Raw genomic sequence first — 17,994 nt, forward strand, 5'->3', positions numbered from 1 at the left:
ACACAAGCTCCACTAATCAGAGACAACAGGATTTATTAATGCTCAATTTAGACAGATGTTTAAAAAATAAGCTGCAGCAGATATAATAGTGGTCTTGGCAGATTAGTTCTACTACATTTTGTGGACCCACAGAGAAGCACCACAAGCAGCCTTACTACAACATGTATATTGTCCAGTCCAAGATCTCTGCAGTTAAGAGAGGAAGCTCCTGCAAGGGGTGGAGCTTAGAATATGGCAAGGAAAGGGTTTTGCTATAAATATTGATGCCTGGCCAACTTACTCCTGACAGTACAATTATTTGCACACAATTTTATGTCTATGAAATTTGTCCTCCAAGCCCTCCTCAGTTTTTGTGCAAACAACTAAAATTAGAAGCTTTTCAAACTCACCATGATTTTATGTCAGGATACAAAGCTTTTTCTTCAAGAAGGGGAAAGCCATACCACTTTATGTTCTGGATTAATTCTGGAGCCATTGTTTTTGATAAATCAAAGTAGTGTCCAAATTTTGAACAGGCTGCTGGGGTCACCTGTGAAAACAGTGCATATGTTTCCCCTGTTAAAATGCAATTAAAAATTTTAATATCCATTTTTTCAACAGGTTATTCACATAATCTGCACTTTAAGTGTACACTACTACTAAACTCAGCACACTACACCAATGTAAGTGGTCACAATACCACCACCCCTTTGACACATACACACATTTTCCCATGGAGCAAACCTCAGCCACTGGGCAATCATTGTGTATGTTAGGATTAAGCAACCATGCAGGCCAGGCTATCAGGGAGGTACTCCAGGCACCCTCCAAACAAAATAAAAAGTAATTTTATTTTGGTCTTTCCACTCAGGCTGAAGCTGGAATTGCTGTTTTGCAGCTCGGTCTTCCCTCTTTTTCCTACAGCAAATGTTACTGGTGACACAGCAATTGTGTTTTGTTTACCGTATTTTTCGTCCCATAGGACGCTCCGACCGATAGGACGCACCTAGTTTTTTGGGGGGAAATAAAGGAAATTCCCCCCCCTTTATTCCCCCCTCAAAACCAGGTCAGGGAACAGCGGTATGGCGGCGCTCCGCTTCCCCGCTGTCCCTCGAGCTTGTGGGGCTGGCCGATGTCTGCCCGGCACGAGGGGCGCTCTGCTTCAGGGCGCCCTGCGCACCGGGCGGCAGGCTGCTATCCGCAGCGTGGGGAGCCCTGCGGGAAGTCCTGCAGGACTCCCCACGCTGCGGATGTCTGCCCGGCGCGAGGGGCGCTCTGCTTCAGGGCGCCTTGTGCGCCGGGCGGCAGGCTGCTATCCGCAGTGTGGGGACCCCTGCGGGAGGTCCTGCAGGACTCCCCACACTGCGGATGTCTGCCCAGCGCGCTCTGCTTCAGGGCGCCCCGTGCGCCGGGTGGCAGGCTGCTATCCGCAGCCTGGGGAGCCCTGCGGGAACTCCCGCGGGCTCCCCAGGCTTGCTGATAGCTTCCTGAAGCCTGGAGAGCGAGAGGGGTCGGTGCGCACCGACCCCTCTCGCTCTCCAAGCTTCAGTGAAAGCCTGTATTCGCCCCATAGGATGCACACAGATTTCCCCTTCATTTTGGGAGGGGAAAAAGTGCGTCCTATAGGGCGAAAAATACGGTACTTCATGCTTGCCCATGTTCTAGTTCAGCTATGCCTGCTGTTTCAGCATACAGCCAGTAAGAGAAACAAAGGTCCTTTATTTCTGCTGCCACCATCAGATATCCATATGGTGGAGGTAGTCTTCTATATACACAAAAGACACACATGAATTTTGGCATTATCTGATAGGCTGAAGATATTTTATCGTACTGATTAGTATCCTAGCTAAAAGTACTTTGCTTTCAAATAACCATGTTTCTACAAAAACAACAACAACAAAAACAATATAAGAGCAGTGTGCTGACACATTGACTAAAACATATAGGAAGCCATTGTGGACCATTTTGTCCAACATTCTGTTCCCACAGTGGCCAACTGGATGCCTATAGAAAGCCCAGAAACTTTCCTAGGCATGTTCCCCAGCAACTGGTTTTCAGAGGGATATAGCCTCTGGCACTGGAGAGATTATGTAGCCATCATGACCTGATTCACCGGAGGATGCAGACAGTTCACCCTTCTCATTACATGGACATTACTATCAGCTTGAGAACACCAATTACATGTTTAGAAGGATGGGAAGTCTCTATGTAGCAGCCCTGTTCCACTTTCCTTCAAGAATCATGAGAAGGAAAAATGGTCTGGAGTCATATTCCAAAAGTGCCAAAAATGTGACTGCTGCTGACAATACTAAGAGGCACAATAATGTGACTGATGCTAAAAATGATTCCCAGTCCAGTTTTGGCAACTGTGCACAAAGTTTGACTGCTGAATGAAGAAAAGAAGCCCCAGGGAACTGCAAATGCAGCTTTTTTGTGTGTGCAATGGTTCCCAGTGTAACTGGAGATGTGAACTGCAGAAACATGCATCCTCATCCCATTTATTCTCATCAGATTGCAGTAACCAGAGAGAAAAGGCAAAATATCACTTGGATATTTTGAACAGTTCAAGAATCTAATTTTCAAATTACTTTTATAATAAAAGTCATTTTACAAATAATATGAATTTTGTTTTACTCTTTCAAATTACTGTAAATGAGCCAGGTAACTAAAATATTAATGGCTGCATGCATGAACATTTTGAGGAATAACTTCTATTGTGTTCTCTCTCTCTTGTTTCAAACACATGAAAACAAACGAACAATATGTTACTGGGGCTGCAATCTTAGACACATTTACATGCGATTAAGTGCCACTGGACTCAACAGAATTTACTTCTAAGCAGACATCTACAGAATTTTGCTGTGAAAAAGCTGTATTGTAGCATGATGACAATTTGAATGTTTTTTAATTTTTACATAAGCTAGAAGTTATTGTAGCTCCACTTTTGCACACATACAAAAGTAAGAAAACACTGTTCATTGTCACTCTACCTTCTTGTTCTGTTGTGTGTCTTAACTTCACATCCTCCTGCACATTTTATAGAAAACTGGCCAGACTTGTGGGTGGCCATTCATACATAAAGAACTGCTCTGCTGAATACCAGGTTTTTGTATTTATAATGATATAAATTCAAAAATTAATCAAATCTCTGTGTCTATTATGGTTTTTATTTTAAAAACAATCAGTAAAAAAGGATCATTAAAACTGTATTCCAACAATACATTGTTTGAAAAAACTAAGGTAACAGAAAAAGTAAAGCTTTAATAAGCAAAAAAATAAAAACAGTAACAAATTCAACACTGCTAACAAGAAACAAATTTCCTTATAACCTTGGTTTCTTATACTATACCAGAATGCAGAAGGTACTTAGCAGTTATTTTAAAAATGCTATCTGTGTTTTTATTTTAGTTATTAAATGTTACAAAGTGTAATAAAACAGAACAAAATCTGACAATAAAATAAAATAAAATATGAGTATTGTTTAAAAATAAATTCAGAAGTTCCAAGTTATTTCGTTTGGGCGTTCTCAAAGCAATTTAAACAAGAGCTGTTCTTTGCCCTATAATCTATCCTTTATCCGGATTACTGATCAGAATGTTTTTACTGCAATCTCTGCCAGAGCTCATCTTTTTATTGTGTAAGTCCAAGCCCCCTTAATGTTTTAGAAAGGCCTTGACTAACTGAACTTTGATCTGATGTCTTCATTGAGAAAAGCTCCAGGTTGCCTATTTCAGATGCAAATCCTCACTGAGGCCCAAGAGAGTTTAGTACAGACAGCAAAAGAGAAGAAACAAGAAGTTTCCAGGATCCTCTTTGAGAATCCTGGGGAACACTGGTGTCCCTAATCCACACAGTTGCATGGATTAAGGTAGGTGATAACCTTTCTTGATTCTAAAGAATAAGCACAGTGCCTACAAACTGGGTGGAGACTAGGATTTGGTCGCAATAAAACACCAGGCAATAAAAGCCTGGCTATGTCAGAAGCCTATGAATAGACCTCAATGTACCACATTCCCAGGCCTAGTGGGGAAGCTTGCAAAAAGCCCACCTGAATCAAGTAAGCATGAATAATCTATCTTAGCAGCAGCATGACCACAGAGACAGAGCAAAAGGGAGGAAAAAATACATTTCTCTTAAGCGTGAGATAATAAATTTATTAGCTGAATGTGGTTTCAAGCCTACCTTTTCCTTGGATTCCTACGAGCTAGCCTGCACAAGGAGAAATAACCTAAGTTGTCATGGAGCAGAATATGTCTTTATGCTACCGTCTGCCGTTAACGTTTCTAATTGCAATACTAATGTGCTAGAAATTCTCAGATTTAGGATGAATCAAGGCAGAAAATTGATTTCATGCTGTGACAGTTTATATATTGCCCTAAGAATACAAGCAGTTCATTCATTAAAAGAGGGAGTATATGTGTGTGTGAGAGAGAGGTGGGGGACAGCCGGGTAAAGGAACACACACTTTACCTGCTTGGTACAAGCTACAGAATACCTACTGTTTTTACTTTGCCTATCAAATGGTTAGCCAATTACAAATAAAATAGTTAAAGAAATACCCAAGCCTCTGGAATTTGCTGCCCAGACAATGTACCTGCAACATTAGAGTTGTCAAACTGCAAGTCAGAGATCCTCCTAACACCTTTAAAATTTCCAAGGCAGCATGAAGGGGATGAAACTAATGTGGATCTCTCAAATTTCTCTACCACTACTCACTCCCCTATGCTTGTGTGGAAATTACAAGATACATTTTATTTTAAAAATATCAATTACTGGTTAGGATACATTTACCTATACTTTTGATATTGAGATTTAATTTTCTGGTATGTTGGGTTGATATCTACCAATTTAATCTGGAAACATAACATTTGTATAAAATGACTTTCTTTCCCCCCAAAAAATTGCTCTTTATTTTCCAACTAGTCCTCAGGAAAACTAAAGATATACTGGACAGGTGTCATGACTGGTGTAAGGTTTCAGGGAGGCCTGGGCAAGATACCTTCCTGGTCCTTTCAGCACTTCCCTGGTGCACCCCACAAGCTTACCAAAGAATGGAGTGGGGAGTGGCAGTGGTACTGTGGGGACAGGCCCAGCACTTTTCTTATCAGAGCTGTGCCCTGAAATAAGTAACTGACCTTAAAATAAGAATCCTAATGCTAGTGCTAATAAAACTTTAAAAACAAAAAACAAAGAGATGATGGCATTTGCTGCACCATGCAAACTTCTGGTGCTGGGCCTGAAAGCCCTGATACAAGTTACCTTAAATAAATAAATTGTGCCAGCTAGGAAATAGGAGAGCAGGAGCAGTTGACAGGATGAACACAGCTTTCTGTGTGCAAAGCACTTCTGTATGGATTTGAGCACATGCCAATTTTCCTTTCCAGTTATACTCCCCTAGTAGACTGCTGTCCTAGAGAGTCCCTCTGATCTTTGGGGACAGCTTGTTTGTGGGTCATGACAGACTTCCCTGGAAGTGGATGCTGAAAAACCCTCATGCATTTGCAGCCCTTTGAATTCTGTCCAGACTCACCCAGGGCAGAGAGGAAGGTACTGACAAACAGAAGTGACAAGGTAGGTAATGGAGAAATGATTCATAGAATCATAGAATTGTAGAGTTGGAAAGAACACCAAGGATCATGTAGTCCATCCCCCTGCAATGCAGGAATTACAGCTAATGAATATCTGACTGATGGACAGGCTGAATTCAGAGACAAGGATTGCAAGGTAGTTTTAAAGAGTGGCAGGAAGTGGAGCATAAGCACTTGGCATTTAGTTGTTCAGAAGTGTATGGCAAACACTAGAATTATGCATGCATCAGGAACGTATAAGGATATCTGCTCTACCACAATTACTCATGACTGAACAGTTTTGCCAGGAGGATGAACATTCCCAATGATACCTTAGAGAGTTTTTACTTGTAGTTCCCAACTCTGACCTCAGTCCGGTCTTAGCTAATAAAGCTTTAGCTATGCAACCACCAGTTTAAATTGGATTACACCTCACATCAATTTTCATCACATATAACCTCCATTATAATATAAAATGAAACATGGTATATTATTGGAGCAAACTGGGAAGCTTAACTGTACTTCTCAAAAATATCAGTTTTTTCAAATTTTGGTATTCCTTCCCCCTACCTCCACATATGAACTAAGTCTGTTTTGTGATGGTTCAACATGCTATATCAAGCTTCATATTAATAAAAATTGATGAGGTCACATAACCATCCTGGAGGGTCTTTGATTTGGCATGTCATCATATATAAATCTTCTCTCTGATATGAATACATAGACATGTCTGTGCAATTACAAAGAAAACCAAACATGCCAAGCCTTGTAAAATCATTTTGTCATATTCCAATTATATTCCTTAGAATAAGCCTGAACTTACTAGGCAGTTCACTACACTTATCAGATATATAAAATACTAAAGCCAAACAAAGCAAGTTACTATGGACACCAAAATATTGCATGTAATTTTAGAGATTTCACCATACCATTATTCTGCACAAGAAAATAGCTAGCCTAGGGAGAAATATAATTCACAAAACACTAACAACCGTAAACTCTGTAGAATTGACCACTGGGCTTGTTTCTTACATGCTGCCTTCATAACGATTAGTTTATAGTGACAGTGAAGCTGATATAATCTCAAGTGCTTACTTTACTTATTACGCACATGGATAAGCAAGTCAACAGCTTGATTCAATTCCATGCTTTCACTAGAGGGATCTAAGTACAATTCATTCAACCTATATAAACGCTTCTATATTCAGACAAATTTATAAAGCTTTCTTGTATAAATGGAAAGGATACTTCTTGAAAACCTGTGTAGTAAATTGTACAGCTCTGATGCTGAAGCCTTTATAATTTAATATTTACTGTTCTTATGACAGTATAGCCCACTTATGGTAGTACTACACATTTTCTTGGGAAACAAGAATTCCCAAGCCAATGTTTCTTAATGAAACACAAAAGGTTGAGTGGGTCCATTTGTGGAGAGAATCAACAGAAAAGAGAGAGGTGTTCAACAATTTATGCTGACTCTCCTCCCAAAATACCTCCCTCAGCCATTCCCCACACCAGCAAAGTGACTGGAAGAATATTTTCAATGGCTAATCAACAGAGGATGAAAGAGTTATTAAGTCCTCTTCCACTCTGCTATTTAATATTATAAGCCTAAGGTGGGGCAAAACACTTTTTGGAATAAGTGCTAAATGGTGTAGTTAGCTTATCATTTTAACAGGAAATTTTTGTCAAGAAATACTTTCAGTTTACCATACATCATTATTTGAAGAAATTACTATGAAATAAAATTTACCTCCAGTTTTGGTATGTTCTGGTAACGCCAGGCTATTCTCATGGATTCCTGAGAATCTTGTTTGGACTTCACAGCTGTTGCTTCTTCTTCTATTTCATTTACAGCGGTATTCAGCAAAGGTGAGGGAAGTTCCTGAATGAAAAATAATAAATGTTTTAGATGAACTGCTTTTATTAAACATTTAGGGGAATATTGTTAAAGAAGATTTAACAGCTCACAGCAAACATTAATGATGGTATTGGAAGCTCACTTCAAGGTACTAAAGGAACCAGTGGATGTACCATCAGAACCTTGGTCTATAATATTTGAGAAATTCCAGAGAATGAATAAGGTGCCACAGGAATAGACACAGGTAAATCTTGCCCCAATTTTCACAAAAGAGGAGGAAGGAGAATCCAGGAGACTACAGACTAGTCAGTCTCACTTCGATACCAGAGGAGTCAGTTTGTAAGCATCCTGATAACAATGCAGTGATTAGTAAGAAACAGCATGGATTTGTCAAGAATAAATCCTACTAGCTAGACTAATCTGATCTCTCTTTTTTATTGGGTTACTTAGTAGACTATGGGAAGCCTGTCAATATAATTTCTAATGATTTCAGCAAGCCATTTGACAATGTCCCCTTTTATATTCAGTTTGGAAAGTAATTAAATGTGGGCCACATAATAATACCATCATGTAGATTTACAGCTGGTTGGAACACTATACTCAAAGAGTGCTCATTAATAGTTTTTCATCAAACTGCAAGGAAATTTTCAGAGGACTACCTTTGGGTTGGACCAGGTGCTCTTCAATATTTTCATCAGCGACTTAGATAAAGGGGCGGAGAGAACCTTTATCAGATTTGAAAAACACACAAAACAGGAAGGATAGCTAATATTTCAGGACTGAAATTCAAGATCTTGATAGGAAACTAGGCTGGAATTCAATTGAGATAAATGTAAAGCTGCATTTAGGCAAATATAAAATGCACAAGAATAAGATGGGAGATACTTCGATTGGCAGTAGTATCCATGAAAAGGGTCTGCCAAGCTGAACATGAATCAACAGAGTGATATGGTTGCAAAAAAAACCCAAAAAACTTAAGCAATATTAGGCTGCATTAATTAGCCTATTATATATTTTAGAAATCAGTTTACCAGTTTGGTAGGTATTAGGCCAACTCTAAAAAAAATTGAACCAAGCTTTGTATGATCAAGTAGTAGATTTTTGTCTATGTTTGGATACAATTGGACACCATTTTCAATCAAGATGGCATTCTCAAGCAATACCAGGCACAAGGCTGCTAGTAGAACCATAGTAACCAAAATCACAGGAAGTAATAATTCCATTTGATTCTGATCTCATATGAATAACTGTGTCCAGTTTGGGTTGCTGCACTTTGAAGATATATTCTAGATGGGGGTTGGCCCCTGCCAAGGGCGCAAGCTTGGGGGGGCACAAAAATCATGCCTTCCCACTCTGAGGAGGAAGGCAGACGGACAGACAGACATACAAGAAGAAGAGGAGGAGGAGGAGGAGGAGGAGGAGGAGGAGGAGGAGGGAGACGGAGCAAATCAGACCTGACCCGACCATGATGACTGCAAAGGAAGTCACTGGTGGAGCAGGAAAGGTAACAAAAAACAAACTTTTTGAGTTTCTGGTTCATGGTCTCTCCTGGCTTTGGAGGCACCAATACATCTCCTTGCCAAGAGTACAAGGGTTGGATGGCGCCAATACAACTCCTTGCCAAGGGTACAAAGGAGCCTAGGTACGCCTCTGATAAGAGACAGATTGAAATGGCTTCAGGGGAGGACAACAAAGCCTGTCAGAGGTATGGAAAACAAGTCTTCTGTGGAAAGGCTGAAATAACTGGATATTGTTTGAATGCAGGGAAGATGAGAGCAGGCATGCTAGCACTCTACAAATGCCTCAAGAACTAACACAAATAAGAGAACAAAGTTTTGTTCTCTGCAACCCCAGAGGGCAGGGCTAGATCTATTCTTTTTAAGTTTTATTAGAGTAGGTTTCAGTTCAACATTAGGGAAAATGTTAAAATGTTAAGAGAAGTTTGACAAGGGAACCAATTACCGGGAAATGGGCTGTCCTCACTGGAGGTCTTCAAGCAGAAGCTAGAAAGTCATGTGTTGGGGGTGCTCTAGATATGGATTTTCTGCTTTGAGCAGGGACATGAACTAGCTGGCCTACAAAGCCCATTCCAATTCTAAAGCCATTTATCATTTATTTATAGTGACACTTTATTCCAGGGATGGTGAACTATGGGCACATGGGCTGGGGTTGGCCTCCCACAAGAATATTTTTTGCTCCTGCATTACATCAGAGACATTTGCAGTGGCAAAAGTAATCCAAACCACATGTAAGTCGCATGCCTTCTTCCCTGATTCTGAGAGAAAGAGAAAGGCAAGCATAGGACAGGAGCTAGATTACCGGTACATTATGGAATGAACTGGGAAAAAAAGTTTAAAGGATCCTTTCCTAAAAACCCAGAAGCTTACCTTCTGGGTATAGTAAGGACAGAAGTCCTCCGAAAACAAGTGAGTCTATTGATGTATGCGACCACAGCTGTGCAGATTTTACTTGCACAAAAGTGGAGAACAGAAGCGGTTCCAAAAAAAGAGGAGTGGCATCGTAAAATGCTGGAATACTCGGAACTAGGGGGTATGACTAATAGAATAAGAAACAGATAAAAAAACGTAATGAGGATTGGATGTTATATATAGAATATATGAAAAATTATTATAATAAGACAGTCAATCTAGCAGGATGAGCATAGTTCAGCAACGTAAGTTATAACATGCGATAAAGAGGAGAGAGGAAAATTTAGAAGAACAAGAAGATGTGGATAGGTTGGGAATAGAGAGGAAACCAGGGAAGGAGTGGAAGGGAAGTACACGAAAAGAAGTTTTCACACACACACCCTTCTCTCTCTCTCTCTCTCTCTCTCTCTCTCTCTCTCTCACACACACACACACACACACATTGAATGCAACAGTTGTACTAATGTTGATATACCAGAGAAGAACTGTAATAGAAAAGCAAATAAAAGCAACAACAAGAAGAACAACAATAATAAGATTACATTATGGAGGCTGCAGGGCAGCAGGTGCAGGTTTTTCCTTGACATTTACTCTTGAAACTTTTCTCAGAAATGAGTATTGCCACAAGGCGGCAAAGGTTTAGGATCAGAGTTTTCCTTATCCTAGATGAGCTGCCTTCCCAGGTTCACGAGCCCCTCATTTCCCTCTACAGCACGTGACCATTGGACCCACTATTTGTCTTGTGCGCTCAATCTACCAGAGCCTGTCATCACATGCATAGGAAGTCCCTAACTTCTCAAGGGTTTGAGACCCTCACAACCCAAACAGGACACACTGATACATTAATTACAAGTTCACAATTAAAATTTATGTGACAGAAGTTTAGGTCTCAATCATGCCATGAAATTCTTCATAAGAAATACCAGAAAACTCCAACCCAGCAGTTCATAGCCAATTATTAGGGGAAAGTGCTAAAAGCAGAGAAATGCCATACAATAAGAATCTGCCAGGAATAAACCATTGGGATCAACAGATGCATTTATTTGCTTGGATTTTCTTCTTTTACTTTTATTTTAAGCATGCCAAGGCATCAAAATTAAAGAACCCATTCATTCACAAACGACAAGACAATTCAATCCTGATCTAAAACTGAAAAATTGCCAGTGATCCCATTTACCTGCTATCCTTTGACTCAAGTCAAACTCACCCTCAGACATATACAAACCTGTTACACAAAATGGGTTTATCATGCAAAAGGGACACAGGTGGCGTTGCAAAACACATCTCATACAATATTTGAGTATGTAATAACTTACGCAGGGTTCTCTAATGTAGACATTTTATAGCTGAATGTACACACATTCCTATGTTGTGGAGCCATATAAATAAACATTTTAAATATTATCTTAACGCCTGTTGAATGTTATAATTTTATAACCTTGGGGAAGGTGGATCAATCTATTGATTTTGGTTTTTCTAAGTTCCTCATTTTTTTCAAAATTCAATGTGTTCTCTTTCCATATCACTTTGAGTTTCTTAAATCCCCTCACAAAATCATATAGGTACATTTACGTACACATTTCTCCTACTATCACATTTTTGTACATCATTTTGCCTGATATAATTAAAAACATTTTTGCCAACAACTCCCCCCATACGCATATTTGCACATTGTTTTCCCTAATATTTTTGAGAAGTGTGAATTCCAAAAGATAACTGTGTTTCAGTTCACATACTGAAATAAGTTTGAAATAAGTCTGAAATAAGTTTCTCTCTGATTCCTACCTTGGGGAATTTTAAAAAGATAAAAGATGCATATGTGTTTTATAAATAAATACTAACATGTCAGAAAAGTTTGTACAAATGTAGCAATAAATGATTTGTGGTAGTGACTGTAACATTTGCATTTGCTTTTTAGACCAGTGACTGAGGTGGAAATGTAGATACCAACTTGACAGGACTGATTTATTTATTTATTTTTGGCCTAGTTACATAGGCATTCTACCAATTGGGAGCTAACTTGCTAATCAGCTGAAAAGATTGCAGGGATATTGCAGCTGACCAAGTGTTGTAGTAATAGACATCTCAGTCTGTTATGTGCATGAGATAATGTGTTGAATGTTTTTTGAATACTAGGGCCTACCTAATGGATCTGGCATCCTATTTCTATGGCATGAGTTGCCAGAGTGCAATTAGCATGCTAGAGTGTACCTTTGCAAGACACCCAATCTCAATTTTGATGCAGTGACCCAGAAGCAGAGGGGGATCACGACTCAGAATACCAAACATAGGCTAAATGAGAGCTGGTGTGGAGCAACAGCTAAGAAACTGAGCTGCAAATAAGAAAGTTCCTAGTTCAAATCTAGCCTCTGCCACTTAGTCCCGCATCTGCAATACAGGGATAATAGTGATCTAGCTTAAAGAAATACTAAGGATTATAACAAAATAAATCTGAAATGCTTTGAATGCTCTGAAGTGGCACATCATGTTTAAAACAATCATTATTTTTAAAAAGTTTACTCCCTGAATATATATGTTAGTCAGAATAGTAGTCAGACACTCCGTTCATATTCCAATAGTCTGGCTTAAAGATACTTTATTAAGTGTTGTGTCTCTATAAATCAAATTGACTTAATTGTCAAGGAACATTGTACACTCCTTGCTTACCTTTGTTGTGATTTTTGATCCTTAGGGCAACAGTGAGTAAGCAAATTATGTCCCCTTCTTGTTATCCACTGCCATCTGTTAGGCAAATCTAAAAGAACTTCTTTCTGCTACATCAACTACTGACATTCCTCTCCCTGTAGCCTGTACAGCAGCCTTCCCCAACCTGGTGCCCTCCAAATGTTTCAGACTCCAACTTCCAATAACCCAAACCAGAACTACCTCTCTTAGGGCAGCTGAGTGATCCAATTTCCTTCTTTCTACAGTAAAGTTACCAGATCTTTTTCAATGAATCCGGGGAGACTTTTCTAAATAGATGGATTTTGTCAGGGGACTGACTTGTAAATCCAGGGACTGTCCCCGAGAAACGGGGATGTCTGGTAACCTTATTCAACAGTAAGACAAACTATAGGAATTTATAATATAAAGTTAAATCGTTTTCTTACCACATTCTATTATAAGCCTACAAAATAATCACCCAACAATAGTTCACATTAAGCAAGTTAGTTTTTTTAAAACAGAAATTGGTATTGTAGGTTGCCATCCTAGAAGTTTCTTCCCTCGTTTCAAACTGAATTTGTAATTATCTGTAAGAGTCTTGGAACAGATCCAAGGTTTAAATATAGAATTCATGATTCCCACTCTTCAAGCAGACTTGAGTACAATAAGAATTATAATCAAGAGGCATGAGATGTGCTCAAGGAAGTGATTCTACTGAAGTTCACTCACCATTTATCTCATTAGAACAAATCGTAACATTGTTACTAAGATAAGTTACAGAAGTTGAGCTAGAGTTCTTTCTAATTAAGGGACAGGAGATTCAACAAAAGACAAATGGCAGTGTGAGAAGTAGATGTGGGTAAAAATGCTTTGAACAGTATGATCGAGTGCCTGCCCAAAAGCAGATCAACCCTCTTCCAAGGCTGCCATTTGCAGGCCCACAGTTAATATAATTAAAGGGCTGTATCCAACACAGTTGTCCCATTCACACAAGGTCTTCCACTTGCACAATGGAACTTCCCCTCCCCCTTCTCCACTGTGTGCCTCCCCATCTGTTTTGGGTTTCCCCAAACCCTCTGGAGTGGACTTGAAGGGGTGTGGGGAGAAAAGAGGGAAGGGAAGTTCTGTTGCACAAGTGGAAGTCTCTGCACAAATGGGATGATTTTGCTGGCTACAGCCCATTTTGTTCGGATTGATTTTTCATCATCATATGTACAGAAAACAAACACAGGTGATTAGATTTTTTATGTTGTCTTTTCCATGGTCTCAAAAATGTACCTAATCTCATGAAGGCTAAAATGTAGCTAGATATATATTTAGTGAAAAAGCTAGATAAATGACCAATAAATAATTAAATAACATTATAAGGCCTTTTAAATGTGTTTGCGGCAGTGGGGTTACTGATTTGCTGCCAGTCAGTATAGACAACAACAACCTAGATGGACCAATATTCTGACTCAGCATAAGGAAGCTTCCTGTGTCCTTGGCAGATATATATTTGCACCCAAGACTCAACCTATGTGCAGAGAATCCAATATTGACTTTTAAGTAGCATTTGCCTCACAAAAATTACCCTTCCATGAGAAGAAAATGCATTGAGAAGGGGGGGAGGGGGGGTAACAGAGTTGTGCTCACTAGTTTTGCCCTCTGCCTTGTCATTCTTATGGAGGTGACTGAGTGTAGTGGGGAGCCTTCTCATGTAACTGTGGTGGCTCCATGAACATTTTTTGCCACTGGTTTTTATCTCTGTTGCTCCCCTTGTTTTCTTCACATGGAATGGTAACACCTGAAAAGGACCAGTGACTTTATTTATCATGTTTATCCATCAAATTTCTACCTAAAATTTTCATAGCGATATAGACAAATATAAATGCTATATTAGCGCTAACCAGCAGTAGAAAAAAACATTTTTAAAGACCCATTTTGTAAGCTCTTGGGTGAATAAAAGATGATTCTCTACATTCAGATTCTTACATTACACTAGCCTGACAAACTTCCCTCGGCAGCTAGTTCCAAAGCCATGATGACACCACAGAGAAGACCCCACTTTGAGTCCCCCAAAGTTTTATTGTATGCACTGACATGACTCAGAGCAAAGAAAGGCTTTGAAAAATGTTTGCCGGTCTTTGATGACCAGAAAAATGAATTACTAGAAGGCAAGATGGTTTTATAATAGGGAAATAATAAGGAAAGAAGATGTTTTTTAAACCAATCTTTGGGGTAATTTATGGGAAGCTTTTTCTGAGAGGAAACTCCATTAGCACAGTGAGACTTACTTCTGAATAAACAAGTATAAAACAGAATGATACTAATCTGGAAGTAAAAATAGAATTGAATTTTTTAATCTCAGCATCTATAAGCAAAGTTGTTTTTTATTATTTGGTTAAGCTAATTGTAATATAGCTCATTGTTTCAAACATTAAAATAAGCTACTTAAATTTTTTTTAAGGCAAATGTTATGTAAATGTTTTTGCAGCTATAATCCAATTTAAATTACTTTCCCAGGTGTTGTATTCAATAAAACTGCCGTCCGTTTTCTCTGTAACACCTGCAACACTTTAATTGACATAAAGATAACGGTATGCTATATACAAAAACAATTCAGTGCAGCCATAGGCCATTGTTCTGGAAGAGATTATCATTAGTATAAATCCCATGTAAGCAGTCACTTAACTCACTAAGCTTCTCATTGTTTTATATTCTGCCTCTTACAATGAAGGGCACACCTGCTGCTGCAATGACTGCCTCACACTGTAGCAGAGGTGACCAAATGTCCTAGGCTGCACATTAAAATCTTGTGGCTGAGAGCCAGAAGAAACACTTTAATGTGGTCTCTCCTGAAACAGCGTTCTCCCTCTTGTTTTTACCAGTAGCACTTTTTAAGAATTACCAAATGTTTTTCTTGTTACAACACGGAAACAATGCAGATCATTATTTGATCTGTGCTGCAGACATATGAGAAAGCAAGCATGCGGTTGCCTCACAGGGTGATGTTTGAGGAACATACAATTGAGGTATAGCCATTAAATGACTTCCTCTAAATATTTTGCAAATACTTAAGACACCCCCAATCCCAAATCGTGTGTGTAACAGGTATGTCACAGTCCATAAATGCAAATTAATGCAGTCAACAATGTATGACTATAGCATCCCAGTGTCACTAGCCTGATGATGGTGAAGGAGCAGAGAAAGAAAATGTCAATTACAGTCCTCATCAGAAATAAACTGTTGATGCTAATAAGTAAATATGCCTAATTTGAAACAAAATTGTGAAGTTGCAATTAAAAACATGTAATCTGCACACATTAAAAATAGCTCCTCTAAGATATATGTCAGTTTAGCATAGTGGTTATGGAGTATCAGATCAGAAACGGGCAGATTCATACTTAAAACTTCACTCAGCTATGTAGCTCACTGGTGGACTTGGGCCAATCCCCCTACTTCAAAATGGGGTCCCGGAGGGGACAATGTATATACCACCCTGAGCAACTTGTAGGAGTGTGGCGCTTCAATGTAATAAATAAATGACTACTCACAGTACCTTGAATTTTGAAAGGATTTAAAAACAACAACAAACAATTAAACCTAAATCTCTACTTTGGGAAGGTAAAATGTTTGGACAAAATTTACAAAATGTTTCCCTCCTGTATCTGGAAAATTAACAAGTAACTTTAAGAGACTCTTTAAAGTATCTAATAGCTATTTAATGATAGGTAAATCTATTCAATTAGGTTGTAGTTATAAAAATGATTCATGGTGCCCACACACACACACACACACAAGGATCCTCAGAGCTCAATAGAGCCCTGATTCTCCCTCCTCCTCACTTACAACTGCATGTGTGCAGACGTAAGCATGCTCTACCAGCGGTTCTCAACCTGTGGGTCCTCAGATGTTGTTGGACTACAACTCCCATCATCCCTGAGCTCTGGCCTTGCTAGCTAGGGGTGATGGGAGTTGTAGTTCAACAACATCTGGGGACCCACAGATTGAGAAAGGTTGCGACAGTCCAGAGGACAGGATGCCTCCCTCCTCTTCACTCCCAGGTTCATGTGCACAGAAACAAATAATGCACTGGAATAGTGTAGGGGACAGGACGCCAGTACGTATTATTCAAAACCACTGCAGCATAAGCATGTCAGGGCTACTGGATGGGAGGTGTGGGGAAATCTGTTCTCCATACCAGCCCATCATACACCTGCAACCTGGCTCATCCCATGTGAGAGAAGGGAGAAACAGATTTTAACCTGCATGCAGACACTGCACCTGCACTAGAAAGACCATCCCATGTGATTTTAATACTTTAAAAACCCTGATTTCCTCACATTAACTGGTTTGATGGGAGATTTGTAAACAAAAGGAACAGGGGAAAGGGGAGGGAGAGATAGTTTAATGTAGTTAAAATGATATGTGCTTTCACAGCTTCCCTTCACAGGAATGGTTTCTTCCCCAGTACAACTAAATATCTTGCTTTTCTACATCAGAATGCATCTTCCTCATATCTGTGAGGAATTTCTGTTCCTTATGTCAACTGCTACATTGTTCTGCCTACTTTGGCAGATGCACTAAACAAAATCAGGTTCTAATAGTTTGACCTCTCTCTCTTCTTCTGTTCTCTAGGGCATAATAAAACCCAAGCCACAGTCCTACAACAGTTAATGAAGCTTAACCTTACACCCTCTTAATTACCAATGCATTACACTAACTACAGGCATCATACTTCTCTCTAAGCTATTTTACAATGCTGGAGAAGTACTACTGTGCTATTATTTAGCGACATAATTCATGCTGTATGTGAAATCCCTCTTAAATGAACTTCTTTGATCCTTTCGTTTTTTTAAAAAATAGAATTTTAAATATTATCTATTATGTTCTAATAATCATTTGCAGTTTTGTTGCTGCTATGATTAAGAACACATTAAAAAGTGTATGAGTGTAAATTGATTCCTGTTTGAAGTGATATTTATACAGTAATTTTTCAAAGATATATAAATAAGTGTTGTTCCTTAAACTTAGGACACTGGAAAAAAGGCAATTAGGAAAGGAACTACTTCAAAGTCTATTATGTATAGTAACAACCATTTAAAAAAAAAAAATAGGAATATATTTTCCTGGACAAAGTCAAGCCCTATTTTTAATTAATATAAACAAGTGATTTTAGAGTTAATTTCTTCAAATGAGACTTGGTCCTGTGCTTTTTTATTTATTTAAACCAACTGAAGCCAACAGAATCTAAATTCAAATCTTTGTATTAACTACAAAAATTCTAACAGCTAAATGATAAATGAGGAACAGTAGCTGGGTTCTGAACATGAAGATATCATTTTTTATTATTTCATTTCATTTCACTTTATGTTGCATACCAGATTTCTATATTGCTACACACAAGGTGGTTTACAAGCTGAAGAAACAACAAAATATGCAGCAAAGATCACACATTTTATAACAATCTGATCCAATACGAAAAGCATAATAAAAAAATGACTTCTAACTG

General features: G+C 38.9%; 1 protein-coding gene and 1 long non-coding RNA gene across 3 annotated transcripts in view; one reads left to right on the forward strand and one right to left on the reverse strand.

Annotated features, from left to right (window-relative positions):
* The window catches only part of ELP4 (elongator acetyltransferase complex subunit 4), a 151,068-nt gene that overhangs the window by 108,106 nt on the left and 24,968 nt on the right, over positions 1-17,994 (reverse strand). For both annotated transcript variants that reach the window (XM_083599773.1, XM_083599774.1), the window contains exons 4-5: positions 7,300-7,431; positions 390-529 (exon numbers count right to left, since the gene is read on the reverse strand). In XM_083599773.1, coding sequence (XP_083455899.1) covers positions 390-529; positions 7,300-7,431 — 272 coding nt within the window. The remainder of the gene's footprint in view (positions 1-389; positions 530-7,299; positions 7,432-17,994) is intronic.
* LOC310756574 overlaps positions 1-17,994 on the forward strand; it is a 156,276-nt gene that overhangs the window by 70,814 nt on the left and 67,468 nt on the right. The window lies entirely within an intron of this gene.

This window comes from Podarcis filfolensis, assembly GCF_964270895.1.
Source record: "Podarcis filfolensis genome assembly, chromosome: 1".
In the NCBI taxonomy this organism is placed as follows: Eukaryota; Metazoa; Chordata; class Lepidosauria; order Squamata; family Lacertidae; genus Podarcis; species Podarcis filfolensis.